Source organism: Pan paniscus, chromosome 7, assembly GCF_029289425.2.
Source record: "Pan paniscus chromosome 7, NHGRI_mPanPan1-v2.0_pri, whole genome shotgun sequence".
Lineage (NCBI taxonomy): Eukaryota > Metazoa > Chordata > Mammalia > Primates > Hominidae > Pan > Pan paniscus.
In genome coordinates this window covers 35,554,386-35,572,331 of record NC_073256.2, presented here as the reverse complement: position 1 = coordinate 35,572,331, position 17,946 = coordinate 35,554,386, and the positions used below count along the sequence as shown (strand labels likewise).

General features: G+C 34.1%; 1 protein-coding gene across 8 annotated transcripts in view; it reads right to left on the bottom strand.

The window, feature by feature from the left end:
- MICU3 (mitochondrial calcium uptake family member 3) overlaps positions 1 to 17,946 on the bottom strand; it is a 94,651-nt gene that overhangs the window by 10,175 nt on the left and 66,530 nt on the right. For 6 of the 8 annotated variants that reach the window (XM_034965684.3, XM_034965685.3, XM_034965686.3 and 3 more), the window contains 3 exons: positions 13,310 to 13,405; positions 7,363 to 7,463; positions 6,591 to 6,762 (listed from right to left, as the gene is read on the bottom strand). In XM_034965684.3, the coding sequence (XP_034821575.2) occupies positions 6,591 to 6,762; positions 7,363 to 7,463; positions 13,310 to 13,405 (369 nt within the window). The remainder of the gene's footprint in view (positions 1 to 6,590; positions 6,763 to 7,362; positions 7,464 to 13,309; positions 13,406 to 17,946) is intronic. The other 2 variants (XM_034965688.3, XM_055116295.2) reach the window with 1 other exon arrangement.

The following is a 17,946-nucleotide window of genomic DNA, read 5'->3' as shown; positions in this document are numbered from 1 at the left end:
AATCTCATCTCAAATTGCAATCCCCACGTGTCCAGGGAGGGAGGGACCTATAATCCCCCCATGTTGAGGGAGGGAAGTGACTGGATTATGGAGGCAGTTCGCCCCATGCTGTTCTCGTGATAGTGAGTGAATTCTCATGAGATCTGATGGTTTTATAAATGGCAGTTTTTCCTGTGTGTTCCCTCTTTCTCTCCTGCTGCCTTGTGATGAAGGTACTTGCTTCTTCTTTGCCTTCCGCCATGATTGTAAGTTTTCTCAGGCCTCCCCAGCCATGTAGAACTGGGTCAATTAAACCTCTTTCCTTTATAAATTACCCAGTCTCAAGCATCTCTTTATAGCAGTGTGAAAGTGAACTAATATAGATGTCAATACCATTTATTGGGGAAGGAATTGTTTCTTCAATAAATGGTGCTATGACAACTGGATATCCACATGCAAAAGGAAGAAGCTAGACCCTAACTTCATACCATTTATAAAAACTAATTCAAAACAGATCAAAGTTCTAAATTTAATAGTTAAAGCTAGTAGACTTACAAAATAACCAGACAAAACTTCATGACCTTGAATTGCCAACAACTGCTTAAATATGACACCAAACATATAAGGAACAAAATAAAAATAGATAAATTAGACTTCATCAAACTAAAAACATGTACATTAAAGAACACTATCAAAATTAGCTGGGTGTGGTAGCATGGGACTGTACTCCTAGCTACTTGAGAAGCTGAGGCAGGAGGATCACTTGAGCCCAGGAGTTTGAGGTCGCAGTGAGTATGATCATGCCACTGCACTCCTGCCTGGGTAACAGAGTGAGACCCTGTCTGTAGAAAAAAATTAAAGATAAATAATAAATAAAAATAAAGTGAAAAGACAATCCACAAAATGGGAGAAAATAGTTGCAAATAATATATCTCATAAGGCTCTAGAATCCAGTTTATATAAAGAACATGTACAAAGCAGTAACAAAATGATAAACAACCTAATTTAAAAATGGGCAAAGGACTTGAAAAATCATTTCTCCAAAGAAATGGCCAATAAGCATATAAAAAGATGCTGAATATAATTACTCCCCGGGGAAATACAAATCAAAACTACATGTACACATATATTCACAGCAGCACTACTCACAACAGCTAAAGACAGAAATCGCCCAAATGTCTATGGAAGGATGAATGGATAAACAAATTGTGGTATTTACATAAAATAGACAATTATTATTATTCAGCCATAGCAAAGAATGAAATACTGATACATACTACAATGTGGATGAACCTAAAAAACACTATGAGACCAGGTATGGTGACTCACCCCTGTGATCCCACTACTTTGGGAGGTTGAGGTGGGAGGATCACTTGAAGTCAGGAGTTTGAGACAAGTCTAGGCAAAACAAACAAACAAAAAAAAACCCTGTCTCTACCCCCCCCTCCCAAAAAAAATAGCCAGGTACAGTGGGACATGCCTATAGTCCCAGCTCCCTGGGAGGCTAAGGTGGGAGAATCACTTGAGCCAAGCAGTTCGGGGCTGCAGTGAGCTATGGTTGCACCACTGCACTCCAGCCTGGGTGGCAGAGAAAGACCCCATTTCTTAAAAGAAATAAATTTAAGTGAATAATAAAAATACTATGAAAGAACCCAAACAAAAAGGTTACATGCTATATGATTCCACTGAAATTAAATATTAGAATAAGTAAATCCACAGAGACAGAAAGCAGAGTGATGGTTGCCAGGGACTGAGGAGAGAAGGAAACGGGAAGGGACTGCATCACAGGTACGGGGCTTACTTTTGGTATGAGGAAAATGGTTTAGAAGTAGAAAGAGGTGGCAGTTGCACAATATTGTGAATTCACTAAATCTCACTGAATTATTCAGTTTAAAACGGTTAATTTTTTGTTATACAAATTTTACCTCAATAAAATAAACAACAAAAGGCTAGGAAGAGGAAAAGACTAACTCAAAAAATCCAAACAAATCATTACAATATAGTATTGACTAAATACAAACAGACGTTCAGAAAACATGGTCTTATGAGGCTTTCAAGTGTATATAAGCCATGTTTGTTTTCAGCACAAAATTCATGCTGATCCCATAAATTATGCCACAATATATACTGTTCAAAGTTTATTGGTAACTGATGTAAATGGCAAGTATATAATAACTTTTAGAAATATAAGTGAGTTTAAAAGGTTAGGAGAAATAAATCCAAACTCCAAAATTTACTGGCTGAATGACCTAAGGTAAGCCACTTAAATCTTTCTGAATATCCATTTCCTTAAAGCTTAATAACAATAATTATACTACTTTCTTGTTAACATTTGCATTACATGGTTAGTATGAGAAGCCATCTTTCCATCCCTTCTGGTCACTATCTACATTATCTCCTAGATAAGTTTACCTAGTCCCATGGCATTTTAAAATTTTTTAAATTATTTATTTAATATATTCACTTGTTCAAAATTCAAAAGGCCCAAAGATTGTATAGCACAAAATGTCCCTTCCACCCTTAGCCATGTAGTTTCCTTCCTTAGAGGAAACAATTTCTAGTCCTGTGAATCCTTCCAGAGTTAGCATAAGCTTTTTATAGTCTACAAACGGCTCTAAATCATGCCCTTTTCACACTTAGTATATCTTGGAGATAGTTCTACACTAGTAAAGAATTTTTTTCATCTCTCTTCAGCTGCACCTTATTCTATTCTATAGATATATCATGATATATTTGATCAGCGACTTACTGAAAGACATTTAGGCCATTTCCAGCCTGTTGCTATTACAAACAACATTATAATTAGTAACCTTGTACATGTGCCATTTCATCATGAGTGAATAAATCTGTAGGTAAAATTCATAAAACAAAAAAGCTTCAAGTTCTACATTTTAAAATACCATCTATCCATCAATTAACAAGAGTTCAACATAATATATATATTTGCATACATATACATAAAACATATTTGTTAGGAATTAAGCAAATTATACAGTATGTTAGAATATGATTATGCTATGGAAATAAAAACAGATTAAGGTAGGAAGGAATAAGGACAGCCAGGAGAGGGAGTATCATTTATATAATAGGTTATATATTATTCATATAATAGGCTATTATTTATATATTAGATTAGAAAGGGTAGGCATCATTGAGAAATAGCATAACGAGCCATGTGGCTATTAAGGGAAGAACATTCTCGTCAGAGGGGACAACATATACAAAGCCCTAAGACAGAAGATTTGAGAAGCAGTAAAGAGTTTCTGTGGTTGGTGCAGAGTGAGCGAGGAGGATCAGAATATAGGAAGTGAGGTCAAAGGTAATGAGGGAGCAGTGTGTGTAGGAGCCACTGTAAGGATTCTGGCTTTTACTTTGAGAAGAATGGCAATCTTACTGTGGTATGATCGAAATCACAGTCAAAAGCATTTCTGTGAATTCTAAATGCAGAATAGATTGCAGGGAGGCAAAGCTGGAAGCAGAAGGATGATCTGGGAGGAAATTCCAACACTCCAGGCAAGACAGAATGGTTTCTTGGATGGTAGCAGTGGAGGTGGCTAGGAGTGGTTAAATTCTTATACAGGTAGTATCAATAGGATTTGTTGATAGACTGATTGTACGTAGAAGGTGAAAAGAGGGAGTCCAAAATTTTGGCCACAAGAACTAAGAAGAACCGAAGTCCTATGAACTGAAACAGGGAAGATGGTTTGCAGATCAAGTTTTATGGAATGACCAGGAGTTCAGGTTTGCAACCATTAAGTCTAAGACATCTATTGGATCTTCAAGTGGAGATGCTGAGTAGGCAGTACATTGCAAAAGCCTGAAATTCAGGGGAGAAGTTTAAGCTGCAGACAATGTGGATATACACTAATGACTACTAATCAGTAGTCCTGACTGCACCCTTGACCGCTAGATTCACATATCCAACTTGCCTGCTTAATTTTTCATTGAGATAACTATTAGGAATCTAAAATATGACTGGTTCCTAATAAAACTCTTGATTCCCTCCTAACCCTAAATTCATGGTTTTGCTTAGCTCAGCAAATGGCATTGTTTCAGCCTGTGGTTCAAGCCAAAGCCCTAGGAGTTCCTGATTCCTTTTTCTCTTATAATGAAATATCCATGAACAGGTACTATCAGCTCTACTTTTTAAATGATCCAATCAATATCTGACCCCTTTTCCCTACTCTTACCCTGGTCCAAGCCATGCTTATCTATTGCCTGGGCACCTATAACAGTATCTTAACCTGTCTCTTCCTTTCAAAGCCAGGCCACCTAAAATCTATTCTGTTATGTAGCAGCCAAGATATCTCTTGAAACATGAAGCAGATATCTGGCACATGAATTAGACCACATCTGAGTGTCACAGTTGATTGTCAATACTTGTTGAATATTTGCTGAATGAGCATCATGCCTATGCTAAAGCAAGGTTCACAAACTTTTTCTGTAAAGGGCCAGAGAGTCAATATTTTCATTTTTACTGGCTACATGGTCTCTGTTGCCTCAACTTTACCATTATAGTGTAAAAACAGCTGCAGACAGTATATTAAATGAATGAGCATGGCTGTGTTCCAATACAATTTTACTTACAAAAATAGGTGCAGTAGTTTGCTGACTCCTGCTTTAAAGTTTAAATACTATAGTGGCTTCCCATCACTCTTACAGTCACTATTTGAATAACTAAACTTCTTACCTTAGCCTACAGAGTCTTAAAAGATTTGACCCATATCTACCTCTCCTTACTCATCTCCTACAATTTTCCTGTCCACTTACTTTACCTTTTGGCATTTTCTCAAATAAACTAAGCTTCTCTGTCCTCAGGCCCTTGGCATTTGCTGTTACCTCTGTCTAGAAGACTTTACCCAGAAGTTCGCATAGCTCATTCTTCACAGTCTCTCCCCAGAAGTTACCTCTTCACTCTTCAGCAAAGCTCTAGGTCCTAACAGTCTACCTTCTTTTCCAGTCCCCATGACTCTTGCTCCCTTTCATAACATTTATCAGTATCTGAAAGTATGTCTTTTTTTACTTGTTTGTCTCTCCACGAACATACATTTCCATGAGAGAAGGATTTTGCTTATGTTGCCACTTTAACCCCAGTGGTTGGAATAAAGCCAAGTAAATAGTAGATGCTCAATAAATATCTGCTAGGTAAACAAATGAAAATGAAAGTAATTTAGAAATGTAAAGGGCTATTCAAATATTAGTAGCTGTTATTCTTCTGGAGAGAAGGAGATGAGAGATGGAAGGAAGGGGAAGAGTTAAGTAGGTGGAAGGAGGGGAAAGACATAAGTAGAGTGTGGTAAGAATGTCATTGGCTTAGAAAGCCTTGGATTTGAATCCTTGGACAACGGCCTAAGTATCTGAAAGCCTCAGCTTCCACTATTCTAAAAGAAATATGCTGAAGAAAGTTGTCAAGCCTGGAAGGTTGCTCTGAGGATTGATGAGGTAATGTAGAAAAAAAAAAATCAATGAGAATCAATTAATTTTGATTCACGTGCAAATTTTTCCATTTCTACAAGTAATCATTTGTGGTGCTTAAGATACTTCTAGAAATTGGAATTTTTCAGAAACTGAATTTAACTTTAAAAAACTTAACCTTTTAAGTTACAGATTTTAATATTTCCATTTAATAAAAGCAAAAAAAAAAAAAAGCAGATTCAAGTCCCTAAGTAATACCTCAGTAGCTGGAAAAATTGCACTACTAGGGTAGTACAATTTTCAATATTTATTTTTAGGGAAGTACCTATGAATTGGAAAAATTCCGTTTAACATGGAAAACAGACAAAAAGTACTCTAATTTGGAGATATCGTAAACTAATTGCCAAATGCATGAAGTCTTTTTTTTTTTTTTCATTCCTTAGGGGAAATGGAGAATTGTTAACATTGTCACAGTGTATCCATTCTAAACAAAGTCAAACTATTTGCAAGTTTTTCTTGGATGACTAACCTGATCCTTGTCTGAACACAAATAGAAGGCAATATATCTAAAACATCCCACGCTTGAAGAGGTGCTTGTAACACTAGTTCTATTTGGTGGCAATGATGCATTCAAATACCACTAGATAATGCAACTGTTCAGAAGCACTGACAACACATTTGTTACTAAACAAATAGGCAATCAGTTGTCCCAGGTTCTTAACCATTCATGCCATCCAAACTCTTTGAAAAACTTCACTTCAGCTGATGATAAGATCACTCACTCATCAATGGTGGTCTTCAAATGACCTTTTATTAAGGGTGTTACGGAAAGGAATAGAGTGTGACAGAAATGATGTCAACATAAACTGTTTTTTATGAGGTGGTATTTAGGTAGTAGTCAAAGCATAGAGCTAAGTGGAATTCTCCTGAAAAATGATATTGTTAATTTGAATAAAACAACTGGTAGTAGCCTAAAGGAGTTTTGAAATACCTAAGAAAAATGTGGATATCTACCCAGAATATACAATTAATTTATTTTTAAAAGTGTAGCCAGAGCATTTAGGACACAGAATGAAACACATCCAAGATATCTTTTAATCCACAGAGAAGCCAAAGAACTAACAAAAGGGCAATGTGTTTTAGAGGCACATATTGCAAAACAGTAACATAACCAACTAAATATGAGGATTAGATACCTTTTCTTCAGGTATACTGTAACGCACATTTTCTAAAAATACTGATGTATTTTCCACATTTGTATATCGTAAAAGAATATGAGCAAAATCTTCTTCACTGATGGTATTCATTCCATTTGAGTAGGAAAGGAATTCTATTTCTAGAACTTCTGTTTGGAGATTATCCATGAATCTATGACAAAAATGTAATAAGGAAGGAAAAAGATAAATAAAGAGTAATCGTAACAGGAGATGAGCAAATACTCACTGTCCTAGAAAAGGTTATATGGAAATAATTGTATGATGACGCAAAGATTAATAAAGTTCCTCCCTGTAAATGAGAATGAAAAGAGCACACGATCGCTTTACCACTTAATGACTGTAGCACCCAGGGCAAATAACCTAGCCTTTCAGGGGTTTAGTTTCCTCATCTATAACATGGGGATAACAAAAGTACCTTGCAGAATAGCAATGATACTTAAAACTACTTGTTACTGTCACTGCAGCTTATTGAGACAAGGAATTGGCAACATACTTTCTTCTGAATATACAAGAGATAACAATCAATCCAGATATCTGGAATTTTTAAAAAAATTCAGTAACTTCCTGTTATAATTATCAATACAACCACTGGCATGTAGGTACTGATAAATGTGGGTATTTATTATACAGAGGATCTTATTTAAAATTAAAGTAACAAAGAGGTGAGTATTGCTGTACTAGACAATTTCTAAAGATCCTTCTGATTTCAGTAGGCTAATAATTTTTAATAAAAATATAAAAATAAGCTCACCTATAAAAATCTTCAAAGTTGAGCTCAGCTTTTCCTTTCTTTCCAAAAAAGTGTACAAGAAGTGTAGTATCTGTTACTAAACTTGTGATGTCATCAGCACGCTTAAAAAAAAATCACAATTTAAAAGTTAGCTTCAATAAAAGAAACAGAATAGGGATACCCAATATTTCTCAAAGAATTCTGTTATCAACATACAAACATCAAGAATGTAAATATATTAATATTAGAATGAAAAACACAGGCATATTAATACATGCAATTATAGTTAAAATAAAGCTCACATTTTAATAATAGAACTTTGAATGGAACTGATCATTGTACTCAAAAATTTCTGAAGATGTGATTTAAGAAATGTTTAATCTCAAATTATGCATATAGGATTCTATCTTTTAAATTATCTAAAATAATTGAAATCTTTTAATAATCATCTAAATATTCTATTTTTATACAAGTAATTAGTTTGGATTTTCCTAATCAATCTGAAAAATCTGTTTTTTTAAATGATGTTCCAAAGAGTTAACCTCTTCAGATATATTGAATAAATGGAGCTGACAAAAGAAAGGTCCCAAGCTTCACAAAACAGCTTCCTTTAACCACTGTATTCCAAAATTATGATACTTTAAATGGATACTGTATTGGGAAAGAGAAAAACTAAAGTAATAATATGACCTTGAAAATTTATATGATCTATAATTTTTTCAAAGTCTTACATAACACGTCAAATGGATAAAAAATTAATTCCAGAGGATTTTTGCTTTCCCACTCAATAAACTAAGTTCTAAGTATTTTCTTAAAACTGCTTGGTTATAGTCCTTATAAAGTATAATGGCTTATGAAAATCATCCACCTTCCTTTAATATAGCTTTATAGATCTTACTTTTCTCTCCTTCCCTTCCTTCCTTCCTTCCTTCTCCAGTTGGCCATTAACTCATTTCATAAACTCAGGTACAAAAAGCATAAAATTCAAAGGATTGTAACTCTCCTACACATCATCCTAGGAAATGTGAAAAAAAAGAGTTTAAATAATCCTATTTTTTATTCAAGAAAAATAGCTGTAGATAGGCACATAGTTTTTAGCTTTTTGTCCAGAACCCTTATAGTACTCCATAGAAAACATAAGACAGAAAACAAATACTTCTCTACAAAGGATCAGTCTTCTGTGGTTGCTGACCAAAAGTTTCATTCACCCATATACTAAATTTTCATATTCCTTTGATTCCTCATAGCCCTCTTCCTAATCTTTCATAAAGATGGCAATTTTGTCCTTCATAACATTTGTTAAATCTTTATTTCCTTTCTCCATGGACCAAATCTTCTTCTCTTTTAATGATTAAAATGGAGTAACAAAAACCACACCTGATTTCCCCTGCACATGTCCCCTTTTAATGCATTAAAATCTGTTTCTAAAGTGACTAATTATTCACATGTCTTAAAAACTCCAGCATGTAGGGTCATCTGTACTTTAAATTATCTAAAATTGTTGACATTCTTTAGTAATCGACTGAATATTCTATTCACATTTAGGTAATTTAGTTTAGATTTTCCTAATCATTTCCAGCATATAACCTCCTTGTCATTGTTTGGTAGATCTCTACTACTACTTCTCAGTTTACTTTGTTGAGAAATCCCAAGAATTCTCCATAGCTGGAATACCTGAGAAGTTGTCTACAATAAAACCAACTTCTTTGAGGATTTGATAGTAGTTTGATCTGTTTGCCGGGAGGAAAAAAAATACAGCCAGGTAGCCAAGTGTCACATACTATGTTTTAAATGCATCTTCTTGAATAAGCTTCTTATGAAACTTGAGGGATATTAGTGGTGCCAGTCTTTTGGGGCTCCATAAGTGAGGGGAGACTAGTATAATTGGAGTAGCTCTCAAAGGCATTACTGTCCCCAGAACTTTAAGTTGAAGAGGCAGCCTGCTCTAATAGAACAAGATTTAAAATTAGAAGACATGGGTCACTGACTTTTTTTTACCTTCAGCTTTCTTATCTATAAAATGGGAATAATCCTAACCATAACAACAATTTTGAGGATAAAGTTAAAATATAAGCAAACAAATGTTCTTATTAGTAGTCATAAGATGCAAATAACTTTTGGGAAAAAAGAAATCTGCTATTAATTATAGGCACTCTTTTTGTGATTTAATAGAGTCTAGCTTAATAAGTTTATTATCTTACTTATTATCCGCTTAAATTAGTAGTAGGAGGAAATATTTCAGAGGTTACTCCATGCTCGAGTGGAGCATAAGAGTAGAGGCGCCTCTGTCTGGAAGCTAGAGGAATGGGGTGGGAGGAAAGGAGACAAGAGTAGATCAGAAGGGGGAAATGTTGTTTTTGAAAAAGTCGCTTGCTTCACAAATAGCCAGTATTGTGGTGAGCAAATAAGATGAGTTTAAAAGTCAGACTGCTGGCTTTGAATCCAGGCACTTCTCATTATTTAAGTGACCTTAGAGAAGTTAATCTCTCGAGGATATTACTATCTTAAGGAATAATAATAGTATCTATCCCAAAGGGTTGTGGTAAGGATAACACATTTAAATCATTTAGCCCTCTGACTAGTGTACTGTAAATGCTCAGTAAGTGTTAGCTGTTATTATGTATTTTTGTCAAACATATTTCAGGACACTGAAAAGGGACTAGACACAGAAAAGAATGTTGAATCTTAATGAAAAAAAGATTTTTACATCATACACTCTTACTTCTTTTTTGCTGTTGAAATTACATATTATATACATCTGGAAAAAAAGCCTTAAAATGAGTGGTTACAGGAACACCAAAAGTTAGTGAATTCAGATAACATAATTAAGGAATGTTTTCTTACAGTGTGGGATGTCCTTTTCAAGACACAGTATACTAAAATAAGATGGCTTTGTCTTATACAGGTTTTAAATAATGACCTCATTCAGCCAGTTTTTCTCCTGCCCACTGATCAGAGCAGATCTTCACTTAACAGTCTTTCAGCATCAAAATGTTATGAGATGTATGTTGCGCTTATCCAGATAATCCAGATCCAATGAGGCATAAGTAACAGTGACATCAGAGAAACGAAAATGAAAATGGGGAAAACTTTTCCCCCATTCAGTGAAACAGAGTACTGCTCAGCCACTGAAAACTATACCAGTGTCCTTGGGATCTTAACAGTGTTATGTAACTTACATCACCCAAGGACTGAGAGAAAAATAGAGACTTTATCCCTGTGATTCTTGTGCTCATTGTTAAAATAAAATGAACTCAGGTGTTTTCATAACAAAGGGAGAAAAAGCCACCAAAGAACCCCATGGGCCATTTATTCAAAGGACATTATCTTACTTTGTTTTGATTAAAAACTATTTAAAATGATTTCATCAAAAATAAAATAAATAAACTTGCATGAAATATAAATATATCAAACTATTAAAGGGTTTAAAAATATTCTTTTAACATATTTTTATTGATTATAACGTGATAATAACCCTACGAGGTATCCAAGGGCTAGAGGAAATCTTCAAACTTTTGATTTTGTTAATGAAGTTTTTGAATAATCCATTGAAATTTACCAAGAATATGTAATTTAAAGCAAATTTAAAGCAAAATTTTACATTTCATCTGTAGAACTCAAAACAGTGTTTATAATTTTGACACTGACAGACTGTATTCAACAGTTGCACAATATACTCATCATACTGCACTAAGAATTTATTATATATGATTTTGGTTAGAAAGTGGTCTTAGCTCTGATATTCAAATTTTCATTATATGGTTTCACAATAATTGGAGACACAGAGTTTTACTGTAATTTTAAAAATCTATGGTTAGAAACAGCTCCAGACTAGAATATGAGGGGCTAATAACCCAATTTCCCTATAATAAACAGATTTTATCTCAATAATTACATATTAAATATATAATAAAGAAATACAAATAACAAATAGATTTCCAAGCCTTCTTTCTGAACCAATTTGAATCCTGAAATACTAATACTATAAACAATTCTGTGTTCCACTGGTATTCACAGTAACCTATAAGGATTTATATAATTAGTTGTAACTGAACTGTAGTTAATTCTCAATTATTATTCTAATGTGGGAGGGTAGTAACAGATAATCCCCAAGTAATTATTTTACTTTGCAACACGATATAAGTTTTGTTTTCTTTTCCTCTTTTTCCTTTCTTGATTGTCTCCATCAGATTTACTTTCATGAAATTTGATTCAATTCATTCATTAATTTAGCAGCTTCGGATCAGAGTGTGGATTAATTACAGCCAATAGTGTGCTGGCAAACTGAGTTGTCCAGGAAAAAAAAAAAAAAAGGCTGATTTGTAATGTTGGCCAGTTTCTGTGGTATTCATACTCCTATCGTGGCCACTTTCAAGTAACAAAGGGGGTGTCACAGAATGTCGAGTTGGGAAGAGGTGTGCAGAATTAATTAGCTCTGGGAAGCTGTAAAAGCCCACAGCTCCTCCAGTCTATCTACAACAGAACCATATACCTTTTCCAAAGATCTTACAGAAATCATATAATTCTCTGAGTACACAGGAACTGACTGGTTTTCTGATATTAAACTTCCCAAGATTTAAATTAAATTCAACATCTGATTAGCAGATTTTGTCTAACTGAGAATGTCTACCAGAGTTAAATGGGATGAAGATAGTTGGAGGCTGGAAGGTGGATACTCTAGTATGGGGAGAGACAACAATGATATGACTGTTGATTTGAAGCATGGAAGCTAGGACACAGTTGACTTGTATGGACTCTAAGAGTCCCAGTTGCTCTTATTTTTAAGCACTGACTACTACAATGTGCCTACATAATGATTACAAAATAAAGTGCTTCTAAAATATCTGTAAATGGAACATCTGCCACTTCATACCTAAACATGGCTCATATTGAAAAGGTAATTTTAAAAGGTAATTGTTGGTCATAATTACATCACATTTATATATCACAGACACATTAAACATAGGACAAAATACTTTAATTGCTTTGGGACTTTAAAACTGAGCAAGGGTGACAAAATTAACATTTTCAAGTGTTTGCCCTAGTCTAGATATGTCAATAGAGTAACATTGTATATATGGATAACAGAAGTCACAACTGATTCCAGTTTACTTCTCCAGATATTTTCAGGTGTAACTTCTAAAAGTTAAATTTAAAGTTTAGAAAAAGAAATGAGAAGCCCACTTTAAAGAGAAAGAGATAATGAAAAATAAATCTCAGTATTTATTGAAAAGTCTTTTCTGGTAAGACCGCTAGCTGCCTCTAATAAAGTTCTTAGGAAAAATTCTTAATAAGAAACACAAAACAGTGTTTCTAAGATATGGCCCATCTTGAAAAACTAGAAATCCCTATTGACAGTGGCGTAAGAATGGGATAATGGAAGCAGCCCACTCCGATGCAGCAGTACGATGCAGATCTGTAACAAATTCATAAACGGTAATAGAACTGAAATAAGGTCGGTCTGCTTTTTATTTTCACTATGCACTGGCAATCTTAATGTCAAGGTAAAATATTCCTCCCTTCCTTGACTGGCTGTTCCTACCACACCTTCTCAAACTCCCATACCCCAGGCCTTTGGTAAGCCACTCACTATCAATACTAGGAAATTTGTTTATATCTAACATAACTCCGAAGAGTCAGGTATCTTTTACTGGGGGAAACATTTCAGCATTTCATGTAACATGGTAAATTGTAAGCTTAAAAGATTCAGTGAAACTTTAAAATATATATATTCTAATTTCTAGAAAGTGATCCTTAAGTTAAAAAAATGCCATTTCCTTTTAATTAAGTTGAACTGTCAAAGCTGATGTATTCAAATACACAGTTTATATATAGTAATTTTTGCTGTACTAAAACAATGGAAAATGTAACATACATGTTGGGTTTCATCACTGTGACTAAAATGAAATGAGGACTAGATTAACAAGATGGCAAATAGTACAAGGACCTTGTTGAGGTTTAATTATACCTCTGCGAGGTCTGAAAACAGTGCTTGGCTTGTGTTACGTCTCAGTGTATCCCAATAGCTTCTGGAGACAAGTTCCTCAGCATCTGTTTTAAGTACCTGTAGAAGTTTTAAGAAGCACAACTGAAATCTAAAGAATAGTTACAAAGAATGATAATTTATACACTTTAAATCTAACCAACCTTGAAAAGGAAACACATTAGCTTACCTTTTTTTGTTTGTTTGTTTTGTTTTCTGCTGTGCACCACAGTATTGTATTACACTGCTGGTAACTCACATACTTTCAAAGGTGTAATAGTATATAACCACTATTTCTAAGTACAATGTAGCTTTGTCGAAAAGAATCAAATTCTCCGATCTCTCCTTCTGCCCCTCTACTGAAACGTGTGTAACTTCTAAGAAAGGGTGAAAAAAAATTCTGTTCACACCTTGTGTGAAGTAAATTTGTTTGGGAAAAATTTTGGTAACTTTGTAGCAACCTATTAAAAGATACATTATTGGTGGCTATCATTCATCTTGCTAGTGTATCAAAGATTCAAAATAACTTTATCTATACTTTACAGAAACAAAGTTTAAATTCATCCCAAACTTGTCAAAAAGAAATAGACCTGTTTTAAGTCAAAGCACTCAAAACTACTAGAGATTTGGCAGGTGTTTCTATTGTGAATAGTTACGGTACTTATTATTTATTACAAGGACAGGATACTAAATTCTGAGAACAGGGTAGTCTGAAGGAGATACCAGGAAGTGTAGATTAAAAAGTGTAGTCTAATCACTCTAGGAAGATGTCAAACTGCAAGCCTAACTTGGATCCCCATAAACAAAAATAATTAAACCCAGTTTCTGTCAGGATTTATCAGGGAAGATTTCACAGGTTCTCAGGTGGTCTTTTGGTTAATGTGAGATGAAATGCTGCATGGTGTACTCAAGAGTGACTGGATGAAAACATAACTTTTCTTTCTTTCATTTTGCCTTAATCTTTAAAAGTCCAGTGCTCCTAATAAAATTATATGCATCTAGGAATTATTTCAAAGGTCCTCTAAGTTTCAATTCACTATTACTAACTAGAAACACTGCCCACTGCCTATATTTTAATAAAATCTTAATAAAATGTAAATAAAGTATTATTTAGCAGGAACCATTTACATAACACAGACATAAATATTACCATAACTATAAATGTAGCAAATTAACAGAGAATCTGCATCACTCCCTTTATAATGATATAAGCTTTAACTAAGCAGTTATAAACTGAACAGGTAAAACTAGCTAAATATAGAACTAATAACAGTTCATTTTATTTTATATAGATATGGAATAACCTCAATAAATACTAGCTAGATCAAATGATTGATCTGAAAATATTATTCACATATTTTGAATGTGGATGCGTTTTAAAAGTTCAACTCAGAAGGTTAACGTGTGATAAAGAAAGGAATTGTTAAACCCACCAAACTAGAAAATAAGGCTTACTGTGCACTACTGTTAGAAGGGTAGCAGGAATGATTCACTTTGTGAAGCCATGCCTCATCCTTACTTCCAAACACTGTCCACCATCACACACACACACACACACACACACACACACACACACACACACATATATTTAGAACATATTAAGAACTAAAATTAGTTTAACCAACCATGTATTTTGTGGGCAAGAAAAAGAAGTAAATATATTAATTATTTCCAAATGTTGGGGTTAGGATATTTTAAATTTTCTTCTTGCTTTGCCATATTTGAAAATATTTTTGAAAATGTATATTTATCTATTAGGATAATATACAACTTTTCAAGTTTAAAAAATCTTATTTAGAACATAACAGTTTTACAAGTGTCCCGCTGCAGAAAGCTTTCTGGTTCATCATTTAGCCTCAGGGATTAAATAATGCTAGGATATACTACTGAATTGCTGTAACTGGATATATTTGTTTTTGTTTTATCTTACATCATCTTTTAAATAATTATAAAGTTTCTGAGGGCAGAAACAACATCCTTACAGCAACTATTGCTGCAGGAAAAAACAGCTAATAAATCAGTGATATGCCTGGCACACTCACTGATTCCTATATATGTATCTGTTCTGGAGACAGTTTTAAATGTTTTAAACAATTTGAACGATGAAGTTAAGAGTACATTCTCAGAATATGCAAACTAGTAGGAAGTTTTATCACCACGAAAATATAATACAGTAAGGATATTTTACATAAGCTTAAAGTAGCAATGAAAGTCAGACTAGATTTTAATAGCAAGAAATGCAAAGCAAATATAAAACCAGAACATATCTATGCATACAGGCTAAGTAAGGAAAGGCTGACAGAGAAAAATGCCCAGGTGTAACTGGACACTTTGATGGCTGTGAAACAGACAACTATGATGCTTTGATATGTAAATAGTAGACCAATACGCAAAGACTTCCTGAAGTTTTCTCAGTTATCGTTGTTTGCTATCTGAGCTACTGGCCCCTTTACCAGATGTCATGTAAAATGTGTAGACCTTCATTAAAAGAGGTAAAAGAATATACAGTTAGGTAGCCCAGAACTTCACAAGTGAAAGGCACAGGCAAAATGATGTCCTGGATGTAGTGTGCCCTGTAAGTCTGACACATTTTTTGCTTAAGTTCAGAGTCTGTTATTGATAGAACTTCCTTACACTTTGTAGTTTTGGTCAAAAGCGCCCAGGGCCTTTTTGGCTGAGCCAAAGCAGGATCCCATTCAAGGCATTCCATGCCACATATGACTGAAAGGGAGGAAGGCAGCAAGAAAGGAAGGAGACAAAAAAGGAAGGGAGGAAGGAAAGAAGGAAATAAAGAGGGAAGGAGGAAAGGAGGGAAAAAGGCAGTTAGGAGGAAAGAAGATTGATTTAGAGATGGTTAATATATCACTGTGCTAAGCAGAATAATGGCTCCCTAACGTTGCCCATGTTCAGAGAGCCAAATACCCTGTCTGAATAAATGGTCTAAGAAGGTTCTATTCAGAGATTAAACAAACTAGGGGAAAAATAAAGTAACAGCCCATAGGAACAGATAGTAAACTGTCTTTGCTATTAGTGATATTTAAACACAGACAAACACACACACATATTAAAACTATATCTTTATAATTCGTGTCACTATGACAACCATGGCCCTAAAAACTGTAATCTGAGACTTGTTATTTAAAGTTACATGGCACCCTAGGTATATCATAGGAAAAAAAGAAAAAGAAAACTGAATACAATCCTCCCAGGAAGAACATATCCTTAATCTAGTCCTTAAAGAATCTGAAGAGAGACATTCCAACAATTGTATGCCCAAAACACAAAACTGCTACAGACAAAAGAACATTAAGCCACCCTAAGTGAGAGCCAGCAGAAACAAACAACAGAACCAGATGTGCAGACTTCCAATACTGAAATGCTTAGATACGGAATACAAAGTAACTTTGACAACTTTGAAAAATATGAAGCTAGATTTGAAAGAATTATTCAGGAAAAACAGACTATCAAAAATTGTTTTACTCTTAAAAAAATAGTCAAATAAAACTCTTAGAAATTTAACCGCTGAAATTTAATATCAGATTATATATCTCTAGTAGAATTAATGAACCGGAAGATAAACATGAAGAATTATGCACAATGCAGCATGAAAAGATAAAAATACGGCAAACTGTTAAGGAGAAATTTAATATCAGATTATATATCTCTAGTAGAATTAATGAACCGGAAGATAAACATGAAGAATTATGCACAATGCAGCATGAAAAGATAAAAATACGGCAAACTGTTAAGGAGAAATTAAGAGGCATAGAAGAATGAGTATCTTTTTAATATTTGGTGTGATGAAACAGGAAGTGTGCATACAGCACTACTGCTGCATGCTGAAGTACCATGGTTGTCTTAAGAAAGAACACCTGTGTGATGGTTTGTGTTGCAAGCTGAACTAGCCACTTTTTCATGAGCCACCACTTTTACTTGAAAGAACAACTAATAGACAAACCACGGTTATTCAGATTTCAGTACCTGGTAGACAATTTTTTTTTTAAAATAAACCAAGCGAGAGCCTGTCACTTGAAAGTAAACAACTGACAGTACTTATTGCCAAAATAACATATTGCAACAGATCGAATGCAAAACAGCTATGAGAAACCAGCTGTCTTCTAGTAAGCTAGACATTAAAGAGATCTGCAAAAAATGTAAAACAATACCACTCTTCTCACTACATTTTTCAAGTTGTTTTTCCTACATTAAAATGTTTATGTTAACATATGAGTTTTTAAATTATTGTTTTAAAATAGACTAATATTTTTAAATTCTCAGTTTTAACTTCTAATATGGTAAATACATAATATATAACATACGTAAACAAAATATCTTTTGGATCCTCAATAACTTTTGACAATGTAATGGGATCACAGACCACAATGCTTGAAAGCCACTGTTGACAGCAAAAAAAGTGAATTAACTAGGACTACATACAACACAGATGAAACTGGCAATCATGATGTTGGGTCCAAGAAACAAGAGACAGAAACATTCATATAACATGATGCCAGTTACATAAAGCACAAAAAGGGGTAAAACTAAATTACACTGTTTAGGATGCATAAGTCGGTGGTAAAACCACAGAACAAAGCAAGTAAGTGATTTACATAAAAGTCATG